General features: G+C 50.8%; 1 protein-coding gene across 1 annotated transcript in view; it reads left to right on the forward strand.

Moving 5' to 3' along the window:
• Positions 1 to 3,555: 3,555 nt before the first annotated feature.
• Positions 3,556 to 22,023, forward strand: part of LOC127583827 (aminopeptidase Ey-like) — a 58,358-nt gene continuing 39,890 nt past the window's right edge. The window contains exons 1-4 of the mRNA XM_052040194.1: positions 3,556 to 4,377; positions 14,037 to 14,179; positions 14,363 to 14,499; positions 20,611 to 20,737. Of these exons, the coding sequence (XP_051896154.1) occupies positions 3,689 to 4,377; positions 14,037 to 14,179; positions 14,363 to 14,499; positions 20,611 to 20,737 (1,096 nt within the window). The 5' untranslated portion in view covers positions 3,556 to 3,688. The remainder of the gene's footprint in view (positions 4,378 to 14,036; positions 14,180 to 14,362; positions 14,500 to 20,610; positions 20,738 to 22,023) is intronic.

Consider the following 22,023-nt stretch of genomic DNA (forward strand, 5'->3'; position numbering starts at 1 on the left):
TGAACACCCTCCCCAGTGATCTCAGTGTCCACTGGGGATGGGGCAGAGATAGAGAGGAAGAGAGAGAAGGAAGGAAATGTGGAAAGGAGAAGAGGTAGAAGGACGGAAGGTGCAACATTTACTCAAACCGTCCTGCTGCCTGTGGTCAGATCTATCAGCGGGGCTGTTTCTGGGTCAGTGCAGTAATGTCACATCACAATTACAGCAGATCTGGATCAACCTCTCCACAGCAGAGCTCAGGTTGGAGATGACATTCCCCACATTTCCAAGAGATTGACAAAGATGACCATATTTCTGGGAGGTGGCAGATACTCCCCGCTTTCCTGACATTTTCTGCTTCGGCTGCTTTCAACAAGTTTGCGTCAGTTATCCATTACAATAAACATTTAGAAATAAATATTTACATTCAAAACATGTTTCTGGTCTATGGAGGAATGGGAGTGGGAATGAGGTGGGAGAAGGAGCCTAGTGTGGCTGTAAGGGCCTGAACCAGACAGGGTAATCACCGAGTCTTCAAGCAGCAAGGTTGCCTTGCTTCCCCAACCTCCAGGGCAGGCCGTATTGTGAGGTCTTTTCCCACTTACACAATCAACGTATGTTTACTTTCTGATCTCTGTCGAACCCGCCCAACTCCCTGTACCACTCCTCACTGGTCAAAACACACTCTGCTTTTCTAGTCTTCCTACCATAGTGCACGTTTTGTTCCTCTGCCATCTTCTTGCTCACTAACCTACATGGTACACACACTTTGCCTTCTAGTTTAAATGTATTACATCATGTATCAAGGTCAGGGAGTGTCCGTGCTGCCCATTGAACACCCACCTACACCAATCCCACTTCCCAGCTTTGGATCTGTAGCCATCCACCCTGCTGATTCAAGTGCTAGTCCAGGTATTTCTGCAGTGCCTCCACCACACCTCCCCACCCCCCTCGGCACGGCGTTCCTGATCACAGTCACACATTAGCTTTTCTATTTTGATTTTAAAAAGAGTTACATAATTCATCTCTGTTCCAGTGGAGATGAACGCAGCACTTTAATCCCGCCCAAACAATGTGAAATCTCTACCATGAGACTGAGAATTCTTCTATTGCTCCATTTGAAAAGATTCATAGATCCCTGAGGTCATATAGCTCAAAACACAAATCCCTGATGAGCATCATGCCCAACCTGTCTTAATCCGTTTTGATTCTTCACACATTCCGATTCCAGTACTCAGTACATACCAGAGCAGATTTACAGTGGGCAATTAATTTACCACCCAGTCAAAGAGAGACTGGGATTAATCTCCTCAGAACAGAAAGGCAGGGAACAGGTTTGGCGGAGGTGTGTGGGTACAACGGGGAAGATTACTAGAACCAGTAGCGGAAGGGGCATTGGCTAAAGAACACAACTTAAACCAAACAAGAAGTGCAAAAATCTGATCCATGCAAAGCACCAGAAAGCTGTGCCTGAGGAAAAGCAAGAGAGGTTGCAGAGAGGGAGAGGGGTGGAGAGAACCAAGAACGTCAACGTCAAAGTCAAGCTTATTGTCAGATGCACAAGTCCATGTGTGCACAGGTGCAATGAAAAACTTGCAGCAGCATCACAGGCACAGAGCATCAGATAAGCAGCATTCACAAGAAAAACATAAATTAAACATAAATTATACACAATTTTTGCAAGAACGAACACAATTAGAACAAAAAAAACAAAGTCCATTTCAGTTCAAAGTGATCAGAGTGGTCCCAATGTTGCTAAACTGCAGTGTCAGGGTTTTGCAGGTTGGTTCAAGAACAGAATGGTTGAAGAGAAGTCGCTGTTCCTGAACCTGGTGGTGTGGGGACTTCAGGCTTCTGTACCTCCTGCCCGATGGGTGCTGCGAGAAGATGGCACGGCCCGGATGGTGGGGATCTTTGATGGATGTTGCCTTCTTGATGCAGCGCCTCCTGTAGATACGACCGACGGTGGGGAGGGATGTGCCCGTGTGTGAAAGGGTGGCATCCAAAGGGTAAATCTGTCTAATGGTGTAAAGAGGAGCAGATGGCTGAGGGTGGTGGAGGGATCAACAGTGCTCGAGCCATGAGGTGCTGAAACGGCAGTCACTGGCCAGCCATGGCTGCAGAGAGGCAGCAGGTCAGGGACAAAGTCCGAGCTCACGGTGATGACCCTTCACTGGACCCAGCCGGGCTGAAGGATGGTTCTGAAATCGGTGGATGTGCCATCGTATGCTGAGAGCGGTAACCTGTACATTGGAAGAGTGGAGGATATCAAGGACAGAGTGGGGGTGGGATGGAGAATTAGAGTGACAGGTGACTGGAAGCCCAGGGTCACCTCTGCCAAGTGAACACAGGTGTGAAGGAGACATTGCCCAGGGTACAGACCACAATGCAGGCTCCCAGTGTGACTGAAGGGGATTAACAAGATGCAGGCAGAAGGACGGGGGGGGGGGGGTTAATGGGGTTCTCACACAACCCAACACCAGCCCATGGAAGTGGAGGTTGAGATCAATTAGATTGCTCTTTGAAAGCTGGCAGGGGTTTGATAGGCTGAATGGCCTCCTCTAGTAGTTGTCAATGATGGGGGGGGGGGGGGGGTTGACCAGTGAACGTGTGCAGCTGGGGGGTGGGTTTATAAACAAGCAGAGCATTCCTGTGCCAGTGACACTGGGTAAAGAGTCGGAGGGAGAGGGGTTATCGGGGGAGAGCCACAGACCCGGGTTTGATCCTCTGGTGCTGTCTATGTGGAGTTTGCATGCTCTCCCCGTGACCATGTGGGGTTCCCCCCACACAAAAAGCAGGGCAGCTCGTTACAGCGGTACAGATGTTGGTGAGATCACCTAGAGCGTTGTGTGTAGATCTGGTCCCCTGGGTGCAGGGAGGATGTGCTGGAGCTGAGGAGGGTGCAGGACACGGGATGGGCTTGGGCTTTAACCTCTGGGCGGTAGGAGGCTGAGGTTTATTAAATCATGAGGGGCGGAGATAAGGTGTATGGTCTTTTCGCCAGGGTAGGGGAGTCTAAAACTGGAGCGGAGAGGGGAGAGATTTAAAAAGGACTCGAGGGGCAAGTGTTTCACCCAGAGCGGGTGGGTGAGGGAAACAGTGACAAGTGTTAACGATATTTGGACAGGGATGGGGAAGGTTTAGAGGGGCGTGGGACTGGCTCAGGTAGGCAGCCGGGTCAGCATGGAGGAGTTGGGCCGAAGGGCCTGTTTCCCTTCCATCTCTCTCTCTATGGTTGGACGGGGCAGGGGGTTCCCGTCCCGCCCTGTCGGTGTGGCAGAAGGAACAGCCAGCCGGAGCTCTCTGTTAACCGGGACCGGTGATGGGGGGGGGGGGGGGGGGTCCTGTCCCCGGCCGGAGCTCAGCGGGACCCGGATCCCGGGGGATGGAGTCCGGATCCCGGGGGATAGAGTCCGGATCCCGGGGTGGGAGGGCGGATCCCGGGGGATGGACTCCGGATCCCGGGGGATAGAGTCCGGATCCCGGGGGATGGACTCCGGATCCCGGGGTGGGAGGGCGGATCCCGGGGGATGGACTCCGGATCCCGGGGGCGGGGCGGTTTGCGAAGCTGCGCGCCCGGGACCGCGTGGGGAACGCCCGGGCGCGGCGCTGCGGTTCCAGATGCGGCGGGGCTCGGCCCCCTGCTGTTAAATGCCGCAGCCCGGAGCGGCCCGGGACGCAGTGCGGGCGGGCAGCCGGGCGCGGGGACATGGCCAAAGGCTTCTTCATCAGCCGCACGCTGGCAGTGGGGGGGGGCGTCCTGGCGGTGGGGGCGGTCGCCACCATCATCGCTCTCGCCGTTGTCTACGCGCAGGAGAAGGCTAGCAACGCGGTGACGGACGGGCCGAGCGGTCCGGTGACGAACGGGCCGGTGACGGACGGGCCGAGCGGTCCGGTGACGGACGGGCCGAGCGGTCCGGTGACGGACGGGCCGAGCGGTCCGGTGACGGACGGGCCGAGCGGCCCCACCACCGCCCCGCCGCCCCTCCTGCCCTGGCAGCGCCTCCGGCTGCCGCTCGCCCTCCGCCCGATCCACTACCAGCTGAGCCTGTGGCCGCGGCTGGAGCCCGACGCCCAGGGCGACTACCACTTCTCCGGCAACTCCTCCGTGCTGTTCCACTGCCACAACCGCACCGACCTGATCCTCATCCACTGCGACCGGCTGCAGTTCAACAGCCTGTCCGGCCGGCTGGCCCGGGTGTGGGGCCCGGGCGGCCGGGAGCTCCACATCAGCAAGAGCTGGGTGCAGAACGACACCCAGTACCTGGTGGTCCGCCTCGCCGACCCGCTCAAGCCCGGCCAGAACTACTCCATGTACACCGAGTTCCGCGGGCGGCTGGACGACGACCTCCGCGGCTTCTACCGGAGTCAGTACGTGGACGAGAATGGACAGACCAGGTCAGCCCCCGGGCTGGTGCGGGGCGGGGGGGGGGGGAAGGGGGGAGCCGGAGCCGAGCCCCCTCCCCGACTCCAGCCGGGGCAGAGGGAGACCCGCGGGACTCTCTCCCGTTCTCGGAGAGCTGGAGACCGGCGGGTCCGGGGGGGGGGGGGGTGGAGAAAAATAAGAAAGTATGGCTGAAGCACGAGAGTGGGACTGCTCTGAGAGCCAGCAGCGCACAGTGGGCTGAATGGCCTTGTGTGGTGTGAGGAGAGATGAGCCAAGAGGGGGAGGGGGCGGTGCTGCCCCAGGGGTGACCCTCTGGCCTCCACCCTCAGGAACAGGACCCTCATCTCGGTAGTGGAGAGGGATGAGCTGAGCGGAACCGGTGATGTTTCACCAACCGAGTGATCCAGGAGTCGGGGCGAGATGTGGAGATCAGCGGGGCAGGAGAACGTTGGAAAAACTTCTAAACACAAATGGTGGAGAGTTGTGTAAAGAGCAACTGGAGTGGCTGCGGGGGTTCCTCCTGAGGATTGTGACTCTCTGGAATTCTTGATCCCAGCCAGTGTGGCGGGAGAGTCCAGGGGTAGTGGGTAGAGACCAGGAGGTGGTGTGTCTGAGATTGGGTCAGCCAGTGTCTCACTGAAATGTCTCTCCTGCTGCGGTTGTTGTGCCCAATCAGTAGTTAATGGACGGATTCGGGCCGTGGGGTTTGGGGTATGGGGTTTGGGGTAGGTAGAGTTTGGTCACAGAACAGTGTGATTTCACTTGATCTTCCCATGGTCTAATGACCTGCTGAGTTTTAAGGATGGCATTCGTAAGAAATGGCAAAATAAGTGGGTAAAGTGAGCTTAGGGTTAGGGTTTATTCTGGATTTATTTATTTGCATTGATAAAACTGTTCACAAGAATAAAAGCTGCCGTTTTACTTCGACAGAAGTGTCTGATGTGCAGATATGATATCACAAGGGCTTCCCTGTCCTGCCATTTGATGCTGAACATTGATGGTCATGAAGTGGAGTTGTGTGTTGCTGCTTGGTTTCTGGTGCATGATCAGCTTTACATTTGAACAAATCTGTGGCCGAAGTTTATGTGGTTCTTGGGTTGAGCAACGTTTGCTTAACAGGCCTGTCCATTAGTAATAAATGTCAGATTTTAGTCTCTGATACTCACCACCTATCACTCAGCCTGTGAGCGACCCTTGTGTTTTTTCTGTTTACATTCTACTTGAATGGGAGATCCTGAAAGTGACATTATCTTAATGTTATAACTTTTCTAAAAGTCTCCATGGGTATAGAATCCCCGGGTTGATGAGGGGCAAAATTACTTTTAAATCACACTTGTAATTGTTTGTAAAGATTTTTAATGAGGTGAATGAGTGAGTGACAGGTTGTGTTCGTCATGTTCTCTGCCAGTAAGGTTGACAGGGAGTAATTAACACATCAAGGCAGTGACAGAGTAATCTGAGTAGGAACCACTTGCCTGAACAGTCTGGAGCATGTTTAACTCCATACCATACAAAGGTGGAGAACTTGCGTCAGCAGAGAGTCAGATAACGAACTCACACTGACAGTCAACTTGGCCACAGCTTTTGGATTCGTGCATTTATATGCATGTGTGTTCCACTGAAGTATCAGTCCAAGCTGTGCATCATTAACTGTGAGCAGTGTTTGTTCCATTGACATTCTGCACCAAATGCTCTATGAAATATTTAACAATAACAGCACTACTTGCTTTTATAAGGCATCTTTTACAGTAAATTATCCAAAGGAATTTCAGTCTCAAAGTTTGATACCAAGCCACAAGGAAAGGGCAGGGGGAGCTTTAGGGTCTTGGCAGCTTTAGTGGAGTGGTTAAGCTCGGATGTGCAAGTGATCAGAAGGGAAGAGCTGAGTGATCATTGGTTGGTGGAGGTTATAGATGGAAGAGACAAGATTTGAAAACAAAGTGGGGATTTTGATGTTGGGATATTACTGAAGGGGGGAATGAAGTGAGGGTGAATGATGGGGGTTAGATCAAGGAATGTTTTGGACGACAAATTTTTGGAGTGTGGCAGCTGGGAATTATCCATCTTTTGTAGGAAAAAAAAACATTAAATGTTTTAAACGGTGAGGTCTGGAAATGGCAGCAGGTCCCTCTGAACACTTGTGCACAAACAGTAAAAGCTAACTCAGTAACTCAGTCACAGCAAGCAGTTGGGAAGGAAACAATACATTACTACTAATTTTGATTTTGGCAAGGGTGCACAGTTTTGTGTTGAGAAATTTGTCTTCTGTTAAGATATTTATTAGTCACATGAAACACAGTGAAATGCATCTTTTGCGTCGAGTGTTCTGTGGGCAGCCCGCTAGTGTCGCCACGCTTCTGGCACCAACATAGCATGCCCACAACTTCCAAAATTGAATTCATGTTGGTCATGGTTTGTACTCCCAGCGATTGTCCTGATGGATTTAAGGGGTGTGGGGAGCTGGGAGGAGAGTCCCAGTGTGACACACAAGTAGGGGAGGATGGGTGGTGGGGGAGGGACTGGCTGATAGGTCTGTCACCTCCTGGCCCATGCAAACCAAGAAGGATAGTACTGCTGGGAATTACCGACCACAGCCCTCCTCTCCCCCCACCCCCCTCTCCCTTGCCAGGACCTCCCCTCTCAGCCTCTGTTCTCCCACACAACAGCACCATGGCGGCACCTCCACCACTATGTAGTTCACACCACCTTCTCGGGGACATGTGGGGAGCAGGGATAAATGTAATTCAGCCCAAACCAAGCAAGAAGACATTGGAAGAACCAGTTAAATGAGTTGAAATTACCAAGGTGATAATGGAGGACGTGAGTAGGTGACTAATAGACTGAAGTGTGTTCAGGAAAACTTCACGGATCAGTAGTGCACTTCTGGCCAACTAGGACCATTGCTGGACTTGGCTCTGGGAAATAAGCCAGGCCCAGGTGGGGAAGCATCAGGGAACTAGGGATTGAAATATCATAAGGTTTAGAAGAACCATGACACAGAACGAAGACTGCTCTAAGATAAAAATATCTTAATGGAGAAGATCCAATTTCAATGGAATGTAAGCCAATCTGGCTGAGGCAAATTGGAATGAAAGTGTGACAAACTTTGTGAAAGTGTTGGGAAACCTTTAAGGTGGAGATGGTTCAGCTGTAGTAAATCTGCCATCTTTGTGCAGCAGGCAAAGGGCAGTGTTCATTGTTCACCACTGTTGCATTTGGGATCATGGTGGGGAACCATCTTGTAGAACAACTGAAGTACATCTGGTGAATACGTCGGGTAAAGACTCCTAGGATTTAGACCCAGCAAAGATGAAGTAACTGATCCACTTCCAAGTCAGGGTGGTGTCTGATTTGTGTGTGTGTGAACTTTTCAGTACATCAGTATGTGGTGTGTGTGTGTGTGAGACGGGGGGGTGGGGGTGGACGGGGAGACGGGGGGGGTGGGGGTGGACGGGGAGACCGGGGGGTGGGGCGGGAGGGGGAGACGGGGGGGTGGAGGGGGACGGGGGGGTCGAGGTGGACGGGGGGAGGGGGGACGGGGGGAGGGGGATGGTGGACGGGGAGACGGGGGGAGGGGGATGGTGGATGGGGGTGGGGGTGGACGGGGAGACGGGGGGGACGGGGATGGTGGACGGGGAGACGGGGGGAGGGGGATGGTGGACGGGGGTGGGGGTGGACGGGGAGACGGGGGAGGGGGATGGTGGACGGGGGTGGGGGTGGACGGGGGGGAGGGGGATGGTGGACGGGGGTGGGGGTGGACGGGGGGGAGGGGGATGGTGGACGGGGGTGGGGGTGGACGGGGGGGAGGGGGATGGTGGACGGGGGTGGGGGTGGACGGGGGGGAGGGGGATGGTGGACGGGGGTGGGGGGAGACGGGGGGGAGGGGGATTGTGGACGGGGAGACGGGGGGGAGGGGGATTGTGGACGGGGGTGGGGGGAGACGGGGGGGAGGGGGATTGTGGACGGGGAGACGGGGGGGAGGGGGATTGTGGACGGGGGTGGGGGTGGGGGTGGACGGGGAGATGGGGGAAGGGGACGGGGGTGGGGGTTGACGGGGGAGGGGGACGGATGGGGAGGTGATGGGGATGGGGGTGGGGACGGGGGGCGGGTGGGGGAGGGGGACGGGGTGGGGGTGGACGGGGAGGGGGATGGGGAGGCGGGGGGAGAAGGGGGGGTGATGGGGACAGGGAGACGGGGGTGGGGGAGATTGGGGGAGAGAGGGGGGAGGGAGATGGGGAGACAATAGATAGGGAGGGAGACAATAGATGGGGAGAGAGATGGGGGGAGAGAGAGAGAGAGAGATGGGGGGGAGAGACACTGTCAAAGGAATTAGATGCCAGTGTTAATATTGTAAGTGAGGTGCAGGTAGCAATTTACGTGATGTAGTCACAATGGTGTGATGAATCTTGGAGTCATCCAGGCTCCTCATAGCAAGAGTGGGGATGGAATAAAGGTGATAGGAGTGTTGGAATCTCTAATGAGAGGTGTTGAAAGTGAAGCAAATCTCCTGATGGCAAGAAATAATCTGCCAGAGGAGCTCATCTCCGTCCCCTACGTGGCTCCATGTGCCTATCATCCCTTCCTTAGCTGGTTCCACTGTCACCCACCAGCCTCTGCCTCACTCTCCCCTCTCATTTCTATATACCGGCCCCTTCCCCCTCCAATCTCAGCCTGAAACGTCGACTGTCCCTCTGCCTCCACAGATGCTGCTCGAGCCACTGAGTTCCTCCAGCAGTTGGTTTGTTTCAGACTTTGGTACCTGCAGTCGCTTGTCTCTCCCTCTTCTGACTGTTCCTGGGCTTGTTTCCAAGTTACGAGGTTGGAAATTGCATTCAGAGATATAGCTGTAGTATAGAGATGAAGAAGGTATTGTCTGTACTAGCAGTACTTAACAAGCAGAACAAGATAAAGGTATCAGGGCAAATATTACACCCTCATTCTTCAAAGCATAACATCTGCCTTACCGTCTGAAGGGCAAGATTGGGAAGAGCTGAACATGTTACAGGAAGCAGGTCTCGTGGAATCGACTGAGTTTTCTGATCAGGCTGATTAGATTGTCGGTGTAGTCAGCAGAGATGACACCATTCGTGCTGCTAGGACAATGCAGCAGAGGTAGACTGATGGCCCTTAGGAGGAGGACAGGTCTTTACAACTCTTGACATCTCAGATGCTTCTCATCAAGCTGAGCAAGCCAAGACTTCAAAGGAGCACTGAAAGATTAATACACTCCTTGGATACTTCCAGTACAGCAGACTTTGGGACGGGATCAGCCATACATTGGAATCAAGCCCAGGAACAGTCAGAAAAGGAACACAACAACAACTTAAATCTCAGTTGGACAGGTACATGGATAGGAAAGGTTTTGATGGATGTGGGTCAAACGCAGGCAAATGGGACTGGCTTGGATGGGGCATCTTGGTCGGCATGGACCAATTGGGCCAAAGGGCCTGTTTCCGTGCTGTATGACTACGACTTGGCGTGTGTCATGGGTTGACTCATTCTTACCTTGGGGGAGACAGGAGGAGCAGAAGGAGAATCGAGAGGTGCAATCGTGTGATTCCCAAAGCAAAAACACAATCGGTGTGTCTTTGCTGCATCTGAACTAGCCTATTTGCTATAAACTAGATGCAGAAAGGTCACCCAGCTGAGGTGATGGTTGCCTGTAATCTGACCAACTTGTCAGATGTCAGTCTGCTGAACACACGTCACCCATTGTGGATGTTTGCTGTATCTGTAAGACCTGTAATTGGACTGCTACACAAGCTGCAAAATTATAAAATAATGTGAGCGTGGATGGAAGACCATCATCCAAGTCCTGGCTGCTGAGTTTAGACTTCATTCCAATGAAGGATCCAACTCAGTCACGACTGCAGTACTGTGCTGATCACCCGGTGGTGTGTGCTGTTTGGTCACAGTCTGGATGTCGGATGTGCGCAATGAGGTGTCCCACTAAAGCAAAGCAACGACGCTCACCAGATCAAGAAGGCTCAGCTGTCACGGCGGACTTCCCGTGATCACAACAGTGGAGCTTATCACGGTCCACAAGCCTGTGTAGTTTTGGTGAATCTGGTGGGTTACCTAGGATGACCTTGGACAGATTGTCAATATTGCATTCTAGGATACAAGAACAGAGTGTGGTCAGAACTAAGGTGATGCTACCGGCTCTGTGTGAGGCAGCTGTGTCATTGTTCAAGTTCTGTCACTACCCAGTAACTTGCTTTTGGGACCAGATGTGACCCCCCTCTGGTAGGTGTACAACCATGTGCAGCTGGACCAGAAGGTGAAATCATGTTGCTACCTTATTATGGAAGTCTATGAGCTGAGTGCCCCAAACGGGGTTTCTCCAGTGATCTGTTGTTGTTCCACAGAGGGGAAAAGCAGTTATTCTGAAGAATACCAGGTGTGCTACGTAACACCGCAGGAGTAGGTAGCAGGGAGACCCCACCACTTGGAAGACACTGCGAAGAATGTCAGCAATCTCAAGGGCACCACGAGCTCTGCTCAATCTTGGGCCCTGACTGAAGGAACCCTGGGTGCAAGAGAATATTGCACACCCACTTGTGGTAAAGTGACCATGACTATAGTAGATGCAAGCTGAGTGATTTGGTCTACAATTGCTGGTGATAGACAACGAAAACAACTTCTGCTGAAGTTCTCAGAAGGACAGAAGCATATATGACCAGGTCTGTATCACATAGTCTCAAATGGTTAGGCAGAGGGAGCAGTTCAGACTAAAAGCTAGGCTGAACAAGATGACAAGTTGAATTTTAAGTCAGAAGTTCCATGTTTTTTATTTTGCTGCTGACGTGCATCCCTGGACGGGCATCTGCAGAGTTATAGGTGACAGGAGCCTCAGAACAAATTCCGTTTTTTGAGGCGGAACTGCAACATGACTTTGTGTTCTAGCTAAATAAGGTGGAAGGGACATTGCAACACCAGAGCTTGCAATCACCATTTCACAACAGAAGACCTTGTTCAGGAGACAACATTTCTTTACTGTCAACAGGAAGTAGTGAAGGGGGACAGGGATTGAAGGGAGGAGATGGCCTAGAGTCATACAGGCCGTTCGCCCACCATGTCCATGCTGACCAGTGGGCTCCATCTGTACTAATCCCACCACCCAGCACTTGGCCCACAACCTTCTCATTAGACACTCCTCAATGCTGTCAGTGCCTCTGCTTCCACTACCCTGTCCAACAGTGTGTTCCAGGTACTCACCTCTCTCTGGGGGAAGATCCCCTCTATATCCTCTCCCTTCCCCTGGATATTATCCACCTCTGAAAAGGGGGGAAGGTTCCTGCAGTGTTGTGTGTCTGCTGATCCACAACACTGCACAGACACCCAGTTTTAGTCTGATATCACAGGTTGGGGAAATGCTGGAAACCACTGTTAAGGCAGAGGTAGAGGGGTATTTGGGAAACAACAAAGGAGGGACCAGAGTTGACATGGATTTGTGCAAGGGAAGTCATGTCTGACAAACCTATTAACAGCTTGTTGAGGTTGTAACTGTCTGAATAGTGTAGGGAACCAATGGGTGGGATGTATTTGGAGTTTCAGAGGTTTCCAAAAAGGTGCGACACAAGGTTATTCAATGAAGTACATGGATTTGGCAGCGATGTATCGATGAACAGACAGAAAACAGTGGGAATAAACAGCTGATTTTAGGGTGGGTGACTGCGGCCAGTGGGTTTCACAGGGATCAGTTCTGGATCCCAGCTCTTCACAATTTATGTCAGTGATTTGGTGAGAGCACTGAGTGTAATGTATCCAAATGAGCTGCAGGTACAAGGCTGGGTGGGGGTGTGGGCTGCATGTGGGTGAGGTGAATGCGCAGGGTGGAGGGGGGGAATGGAACGTACAGTGACAGGTGGTTCTGGTATTATTCTGTATTATGTTAATGTCTTTTTTTTTTGTACTATCTCAATGTACCTGTGTTTGAAATTATCTGTCAGGATGGCATGCAAAACAAAGCTTCTCGCTGTATCTTGGCACATGTGACAATAGTAAACCATTTAGCTTGTGGTTCACATTTCTGTTGGTGAAGCACTGCCTCAGAACCTGCGGGTGTCCCAAGGAGGGAAAAGCTGGGGACAGGCATCAAGGCACTTGGATTTTGCAGAATGAAGCTCGTTCCCGGCTCCGGATCCTGTCTGGGACTTTGCCCTTCAGGAATCAACTGGCTGGTGATATTGAACCACTTGTTCTGATTGATATCCCACCCAGAGTAGATCCACTGCAGCAGCAGGAACAGATAAAAGTGTATTGTTAAACACTGGAAGACTGAAAGGTGTTGGTGTTCAGAGAGCCCTGGGTACACTCTGAATGTTAACATTGTAGAGCAAGAATCAGCAAGGCCTTTATCCCAAGGGGAACTGAGTACAAAAGTGAAGATATTTTGAAAGGTCATAGTGGGAGTGCCCCTGGAAGTGTCCACAGGCCTGGTCCTCCTGTGGAAGGAAGGATGTGCTTGTGATCGAGGGAACACTGTGAAGATGTACCAGCCTGATTCCTGGGCTTGGGTGAGATGAAGCAGATTGGGTCAATTGTTTAGAAGAACGAGGTGATCCCATTGAAAAATATAAAGTTGTTACTGGGCTTCACAAGGTGGATGAGGGATGATGCGTCCCCTGCCTGGGGTGTCTAGAACCAGGGGCTACTGTCACTGAATATGTGCCATCCAGGATGAGAAGGGAGTTCTTCAGCCAGAGGACAGCAAGTCTGTTCACCCCAGGGCTGTGTGGGATCAGTCCCTGGGTATGTGTATAGCCGTTTGGATCTGGAGTTGGGTGATATGGGGTTAGTGCAGGGAAGTGGTGCTCTCAGAGGCCATCCAGGGAGTTACTGACCACTGTACCAGGCACTTTGGCCCCAGTGTTTACTTCTGCTTCTGTTTCTCACAGTCTACCCAGTGTAACTCGATCTTCATGCCGGAGAACACGACCCGAGGGTTCTCACCCTGGAGACAGGACCTTGCTCCCTCAAGGAGTTGTGGTGGTCACGTCCCAGTGCTGTCATGGACAGGTCTGCCTCTGGTAGATGGTGAGAACAGGGTGGGATAGGTTTACCCTGGTGCTGGGCACTCACTACCCGCCGCAGACCCAGTCCGGCAGCTCTGTCCTTCAGGACTCGGGCAGCTCAGTCGGTGGTGGGGTTACTGACCCACCCCTGGTGATGGACATTGAATTCTCCACCCAGAGGATATTCTGTGTCCTTCTTTCCAGTGCTGTTCAACATGGAGGAGCACTGCTTCATCAGCTGAGGGAGGATAGTGGCTGGTGACTCTTGCCCATCATTGACCTGATGCCTTGATGCTTCCCGGGGCCTGGAGTGGATGTTGGGGCCCCCAGGTCACTGCCTGCTCAGTGTGTACCTGTTCCACTCACTCTGGTGGGACCCACACCCAGGGACTGGCTAGAGGGCTGATTCTGTGAACCCAAACACGTGAGACCTTGCCCGGTCTCTGGGACGATTCCCACCACTTAGACCAGGTAAGTGTGGCGGGAGGCAGTTGGTCCTGTGCTTCAGGTGGAGGATGGATGTTTGGTGGGGTGAGTTGAGGAGGGGGGATGGGCGGCTGTGTGAGGGGCCTGGTGACACGGGGCAGACACTGCGGCGAGTGAGGGGCAGGGCGACGTTGGACGTGACTGATGGGCCTCCTGTTGGTTCGCAGGATCATCGCCACCACCCAGATGCAGCCGACGGACGCGAGAAAGGCCTTTCCCTGCTTCGATGAGCCTGCGATGAAGGCCACGTTCACCATCAGCCTGACCCATGGGCCTGGCTACACTGCCCTATCCAACATGCCGGTGTCCGGTAAACATTTCCGGGGGGATGAGGGGTCGGGCAGGGCGGTGGGAGGGGCTTTTGGCAGGGGGAGGGGTGGGGTGAGGGTGACCCAAACTCAACGTTTCAGGAACAGCTTCTTCCCCTCTGCCATCAAATTTCTGTTTTGTAGTGTTGAAATGTGTTTAAACAGCTGTTCCTCTTTCTCTGCAGACAATAAAACCCTGACTGTTGGTAATGTCATTTGGTACAATGTTACCTTTCAACCAACTCGCAAGATGTCCACGTACCTCCTGGCTTTTATTGTTTGTGATTTTGGATATGTGGAGCAACATTCAGAAGGAACCTTGGTAAGAGATCAGGATTTAGTTTCCTGTGAATAGAATTTCTGCTGCTTCTCTGGGGCTGAGGATTGGTTTCACCAGATGTAGTGAGTCGACAGCCCTCTATGTCTCTGCAATTCAAGTGTTGGTCTAGAGGCTTCCTAAATGTTATGAGATCCCTGCCTCCACCTCCTTCTCCAGCAGTGCATTCCAGATTGCAACCATCCTCTGGACAAAAAAGTTCTTCCTCAGATTCTCTCTAAACCTCTTCCCCCTCGCCCTAAACCTTTTTCTCTCTGGCTTTGGATGCCTCTGCTAATTTCTGACCAAGTACCCTATCTATGACCTTCATAATTTTGTACACCTTTATCAGGTACCTCCTCAGCTTCCTCTGCTCAGGGAAAACAATCCCAGCCTCTCCCTGTTTTTCCTCATAATTCAGATACTCCATCCCAGGTAATATTCTGGTGATTCTCCTCTGCACGGTCTCCAGTGCCACCATGCCCTTCCTATAGTGTGGGATCACAACCACATGCAGTGCTCCAAGTGCGCCCTAACCAATGCTTTGTAAAATTGTATCGTCACCCCCCTTTCTGTTGTATTCTTCAACGTAGTGAATGAAGTATCTCACATGCCTTCCTCACCACCTTATCCACCTCTGCTGCCACCTTGAGGGATCCTTGTACACCAACGTTCCTCTTTTCCTTTCTACTCACTAGAGCCCTACTCTTACTGGACCTCCCAAATGCATCATTTCACACTCATCAGGATTAAGTTCCATCTGCTCATGGTCTGCCCATCTTCCCAACTGATCAGTGTCATCCTGTAGCCCACAACTGTGCTCCTCACTATCAACCCCAATGTTTGTGTCATCTGTAAACTTATCAATCATAACTTTTACACTCATGATTTGGATAGGAAGTTATCTCTCAAACAGCAAGGATTCCATCCCCTATCTCTCTGATATGCCACTGGTCACAGGCTTCCAATCACACAACATTCAGCCCTCCACCATCCCTCTCTGCCTCCTACTGCAGGTCAACTTTGGATCCAACTTCCCTGGATCCCATTGGATCAGCCTTCCATGTGGGTGCTTGTCAAAGGTTTGGCTGAAGTCCGTGTGGACGACATCAACTGCACGGCCCTCATTTGGTACATCATCAGAAACCGTAGTCTGGTTAGTCAGACTGGTTGTCCCACCAACAAATCCGTGCTATTTATCCCTGATTGATCCCTGCCTTTCCAAGTGTTGATTAATCCCATCCCTACAATTTTTTCCAATAATTTCCTTACCATTAACATTGTACTCATTGGCCTGACTTCCAGTCACCTGGCATCTCACAAGTGGACAACAATGATTTGTACATCTCCATCAGGGCCCCGACAATCTCCTTCAATAGTTGCCTGGGATGCATCTCAAGCCCTGGGGGTTCACCTGCCTTGGTGAATTCAGTTGAGAAGTGTTCACTTTAAAACTCAACCCATGTTCTCTTGCTCTGCACACAGTAGGACCCATTAAGGACCAGAGAGACAATCTCTTTCCCTGGTTTCCTCCTTGCTCTCAATCTCAGTAAGAGGATAAGATGCGAAAGGATAGGGTCTATCAAGTGCAGCAGTGGGAAAGTGTGTATGGATCCGGAAGAAATAGCGGAGGTACTTAATGAATACTTTACGTCAGTATTCACCATGGAAAAGGATCTGGGGGATTGTAGTGGGGACTTGCAGTGGCCTGAAAAGCTTGAGCATGTAGATATTAGGAAAGAGGAGGTGCTGAAACTTTTGAAAAGCATCAAGTTAGGTAAGTCGCCAGGACCGGATGAGATGTACCCCAGCTTGCTGTGGGAGGCGAGGGAGGAGATTGTGGAGCCTCTGACAATGATCTTTGCGTCGTCGATGGAGACGGGAGAGGTTCTGGAAAATTGGAGGGTTGCGGATGTTGTTCCCCTATTCAAGAAAGGGAGTAGAGATAGCCCAGGAAATTATAGACCGGTGAGTCTTACCTCAGTGGTTGGTAAGCTGATGGAGAAGATCCTGAGAGGCAGGATTTATGAACATCTGGAGAGGTATAATATGATTAGGAATAGTCAGCATGGCTTTGTCAAGGGCAGGTCCTGCCTTACGAGTCTGATTGAATTTTTTGAGGATGTGACTAAGCACATCGATGAAGGGAGAGCAGTAGATGTAGTGTATATGGATTTCAGCAAGGCATTTGATAAGGTACCCCATGCAAGGCTTATGGAGAAGGTGAGGAGACATGGGGTCCAAGGGGACATTGCAGTGTGGATCCAGAACTGGCTGGTCCACAGAAGGCAAAGAGTGGTTGTTGAAGGGTCGTATTCTGAGTGGAGGTCGGAGACCAGTGGTGTACCTCAGGGATCTGAACTGGGACCCTTACTCTTTCTAATTTTTATAAACGACCTGGATGTGGAAGTGAAGGGGTGGGTTAGTAAGTTTGCGGATGACACAAAGGTTGGGGGTGTTGTGGATAGTTTGGAGGGCTGTCAGAGGTTACAGCGGGACATAGATAGGACGCAGAATTGGACTGAGAAGTGGCAGATGCAGTTCAACCCAGATAAGTGTGAAGTGGTTCATTTTAGTAGGTCAAATATGTTGGCAGAATATAGTATTAATGGTAGGACTCTTGGCAGTGTGGAGGATCAGAGGGATCTTGGGGTGTGAGTCCATAGGACACTCAAAGCGGCTGCGCAGGTTGACTCTGTGGTTAAGAGGGCACGTGGTGTATTGTCCTTCATCAGTCGGGAATTGAATTTAGGAGCTGAGAGGTATTGTTGCAGCTATATAGGACCCTGGTCAGACCCCACTTGGAGTACTGTGCTCAGTTCTGGTTGCCTCACTACAGGAAAGATGTGGAAGCCATAGAGAGGGTGCAAAGGAGATTTACAAGGATGCTGCCTGGAATGCGGAGCATGCCTTATGAAAGCAAGTTGAGGGAACTCAGCCTTTTCTCCTTGGAGGGACAGAGGATGAGGGGGGACCTGATAGAGGTATATAAGATGATGAGAGGTATTGATCGGGTAGATAGTCAGAGGCTTTTCCCCAGGGCTGAATTGGTGGCCACAAGAGGACACAGGTTTAAGGTGCTGGGGAGTAGGTATAGAGGTGATGTCAGGGGTAAGTTTTTTACTCAGAGAGTGGTGAGTGCGTGGAATGTGCTGCCGGAAACGGTGGTGGAGGTGGAGACTGTTGAATAGGTACATGGAGCTGAGTAAAATAGAGGGCTATGGGCAAGCCTAGTAATTTCTAGGGTAGGGACATGTTCGGCACAGCTTTGTGGGCTGAAGGGCCTGAATTGTGCTGTAGGTTTTCTATGTTCTATGTAATCCGAAGTCATTGAGTTAATCAGAAAAGGCGTTGATGGATTTCTGATGAAAAACACAATGATGCTGGCGGAACTCAGCAGGACAGGCAGCATCCATGGAGAAAAGCAGACGGTCAATGTTTCGGGTCAGGACCCTTCTTCAGGACTGAAGATAGGAAAAGGGGAAGCCCAACATATAGGAAGGAAAAACAGAGCAGTGATAGGTGGACAAAAGAGGGGAGGTGGGGTGGGCACAGGGTGGTGATAGGTAGATGCAGGTAAGAGATGGTGATAGGCAGGTGCGGGGGAGGAGGGGAGAGCAAATCCACCGGGGGATGGGTCAAAGGTAAGGAGAGAAAAAAGGCGTAGAAAAAAGAGAGGCTAGGAAAGGGAAGAAGGGGGTGGGGATTACCAAAAGTGGGAGAATTCAACGTTCGTGCCGTCAGGCTGCGAGGTTCCAAGACGGAAAACGAGGTGCTGTTCCTCCAGTCTGTGTTTGGAATTCTGGCAGTGGAGGAGGCCGAGGACTGACATATCAGTGATAGTGTGGGAGGGGCAGTCGAAGTGACCGGCAGTTGAAATGCACTCTGTATACACTCCTCACAACAACATTGCGATTTGTGGCTCACTTTTCCTACTCTGTATTCTGCTCATTAATCATAAATCACCTCAATCTCATGGACTTCAGTTTTGTTTCATAGCCTTTTGCCTGATACCTGTTGAAGGCCATGCTGTTCAAATACACTGAGCTGGAGAGGGTGCCGATGACGCCCACCACGCAGCCTGGATTGGAGCATTTCAGTTATAAGGAGTGAATGGGTGGGCTAGGTTTGTTTTCCCTGGGGTGGAGAAGGCTGAGGGGAGACCTGATGGAGGGGGCTAGATAGCAAGAACCCTTCCCTATGGTGGGAGTGTCTAAAACAAGAATGGCATGGGTGTAGGGGGGGGGGGGGCGGAAGGTTTAGCAGGGATCTGAGGGAGAAGTTTTTCCCCACTGGCCATGCTTGGAATCTGGAACACATTGTCTCCACCTCTCATCTAGACGAGCACCTGAATTGCCAAGTATAGCGGTGTAGACGTGGGACTGTTGTAGAGAAGTACATTGGTCAGCATGGACAGGTGGGCCGAAGGGCCTGTCCTACTCTGACTCTGTCTATTGCTTTCCTCATCCTTTCTGCTTGTTACAACCTTGAGGAATCGCAATGTATTTGTCAAACGTGATTTCTCTTTCATCTGTCCATGTTGACTGACAATTCCATGAATATTTTCTGTGTCTTGTTTCCACTTCTTTAATATTTTCCTTCCTACTGGTGTCGTGCTAAATGGATTCTAATTCCCTGTTTTCTCTTTCCCTCCTTTCTTAACTAGTGAGGTTACATTTGCCACCTTCCCACCTCTGGGAACTGTTCTGGTCTCTGTAGAGTTTCGGAAGCTGACAGCCAGTTCCACCAATACTTCACTCTCACTTCCTTCAAAACCTTGGCATACAGGTCAGCCGTGTGGGGGATTTCTCGTCTTTCAACCTCATTCCTTTCGCCACTGTGCCTTTTTGTAAACTAATGATTTGCTCTTCAGTTTTTATCTGGTGGTTCTTTGTTTCTTTAGTGAACACAGGAACAGGATACTTGTTTAATTTCTCTGCTGTCACATCTCATTGATTCTGGGTTCGCTCTCCATCACAAGACAATAATGAATGGGAGCAGGATTGGGCCACACCACCCCCTGGCCTTCTGCCATTCAACACCATGGCCGGTCTTCTATTCCTGCACCATCCCTTGTCCCCTGATTCCTTTAATATCCATGTACCTTTGAACACAATCCATTCAGCGTTCTCCTTACTTCATTCCTGGGTTATCTGCCCCTTAACCTGAGCCCATGAGCCCTAATTCCAGCTTCCTCCATCACGGGAAATGTTGGCTCTGATGATCCCTCTGAGAACACAGCAATACAACAACAGGCCCTTCAGCCCACAGTGTCTGAGGCCAACTTACACTGATCCCATCTGCCTGCACAGGAGCCACATCCATCCATTTGCCTGCCTGTTCACGGGCCTGTCTAAACCCCTCTATCGTATCTGCCTCCACCACCTCCCCGGCAGCACATTCCAGGCACCCACCACTCTGTATTTAAAAAAAAAATTACCCTACACATCTCCTTTAAACTTCCCCCTCTCATCTTAAATGCATGTCGTCTAGTATTTGACATTTCTACCCTGGGACAGTCTCTGACCGTCTACCCCATCTATGCTTTTCATAATTTTATAAACCTCTAACATGTCTCCCCTCAGCCTCTGATGCTCCAGAGAAAACAACACAAGTTTGTCCAACCTCTCCTTTTAACTAATACCCTCTAATCCAGGCAGCATCCTGGCAAACCCTCTGCTGTACCCTCTCCAAAGCCTTCACATCCTTCCTGTAATGCAGCAACTAGAACTGCACACACTACTCCAAGTACGGCCTAACCAAAGTTTTACACAGCTGCAACACAACTTCCTCACTCTTGCACTCAGCACCCCTTGAGATCAATGAGATCACCTTTTGTTCTTCGGAAGCTGAGTGAACAGAGGCTGGGTCTACTCACTCTCTCCTGAAATGGCAAACCCACTGTCCCTGGAACCAGTCTGGTGATCTTCCCTCTTTACCAAGTATATCGAGCAACCGTTCACACTGAGTTGGGGTTCAGTCCTGATTGAATCGCTGTTCACTCACTGCTTTGAATTTTCTGCCAGCTTTATTGCAGTTGCTTCTTGTAGGACACTTTGTATGAAACAAATTACTTGACTCATTAAAATATTCTTAAACAGTTTGGTATGTCTTTAGATCCGCATTTGGGCTCGAAAGCCAGCAATAGCTCAAGGACAGGGAGATTATGCCCTCAATGTCACTGGACCAATCCTTAACTTCTTCGAAACCTACTACAACGTTTCCTACCCGCTTCCGAAATCAGGTATAATTTGTACATCTGTGAATTTTTGTATATGTTATTGTGCAATGTTTTATGTTAATATGTTTATGACAATGAACGTCTGAGCTGAAAGAACTGTTAGTTAATGATAGTACTGTACAAAAAGAAGTTCTGAGGCGTTTTTGATTGAAGATTTCAGATGAAGGAGGAAGGGGAGAAACCAAAGGGCAGGGCTGTGAAAGGGTGAGCGTCTAGGAGCTCAAGTGACAGGTGAAACAGTGATTCACTGCTTTCAGTTTAAGTCATTGCTCACAGTGTGGTCTCTTCTGCGTGAGAGAGGTGAATGCGGACTGGGTGTGTGCTCACGCAATGCCTCCATGCAGCAGGCTGCTGCTCTGAGTTCCGGGTTGCTTCACACCTAATTCCCCAACCTAGTTCTCACTTGAACTCTCCACCTTTTGGCCTCTTTCACTGTTGTAAAGAAGCTCAGAGCTCACTGGAGGAACAGTGTCTCTTTCATTCTCAAAGACCAACTGCAGTTTCACATAATCCACGGATGCTGCCTGGCCCACTGAGTTCCTCCTGCATCACTGTGTTTTTCATCTAGTTCCAGCATCTGCAGTCTTTTGTGTCTCTTTCTTTACTTATTCCTTTTCTGCCCATGTCCCCCTTCGACACCCATCGTTTGAAGCCCCTTGCTGATTACCCAATCACAGAATATCTCTCAAAAGCAATAAAATGCACATAATGAAAATCTGAAATAAACCTGGAGAACATGGTGAACATCTTCCATCCATCTGGTCTGTTCTGTCCTGTCCTGTCCTGTAGGCTTCTATGAGAACACCTCTCATTCTTAGCTCTGACCCAATCTGTCCTCGTACATCAGTCCTGCCACCTTAGGAATTGGTCCGGTAAACCTTCAGAGCATTCTCTGCACATCAAGACCATCCTTCCTCAGACAAGGAGACCAGAACCACGGTTTCAATTTTGCCCTCCGCAGGGCATCAAACCATTGCTTCAGCTTGGATTTAACATCCTCGATGGAAATTCCACACCATGGATCGATTCTTGCTCCTAGGTACTTTTCAATCTCTCCAGGTGGGATATAAGTGATCTTGTCAGCTCCGAACTGCCATGGCTCTTTCAAGTTGTATACGTGGGTTTTTCGCCCACTCAAGAAGTGAAAACCTTTCGTTTTCCTCACATTGACCTCCAATCCAGTCGCATCACAGAACTTGCTCAATATGTTGATATTTCTGAGCATGCCATTGTATGACTCACTGAGTATGGCAATGTCGTCGGCAAAGGCTAACGCTGTACATCTCGAT

This window comes from Pristis pectinata, chromosome 28 (assembly GCF_009764475.1).
Source record: "Pristis pectinata isolate sPriPec2 chromosome 28, sPriPec2.1.pri, whole genome shotgun sequence".
In the NCBI taxonomy this organism is placed as follows: Eukaryota; Metazoa; Chordata; class Chondrichthyes; order Rhinopristiformes; family Pristidae; genus Pristis; species Pristis pectinata.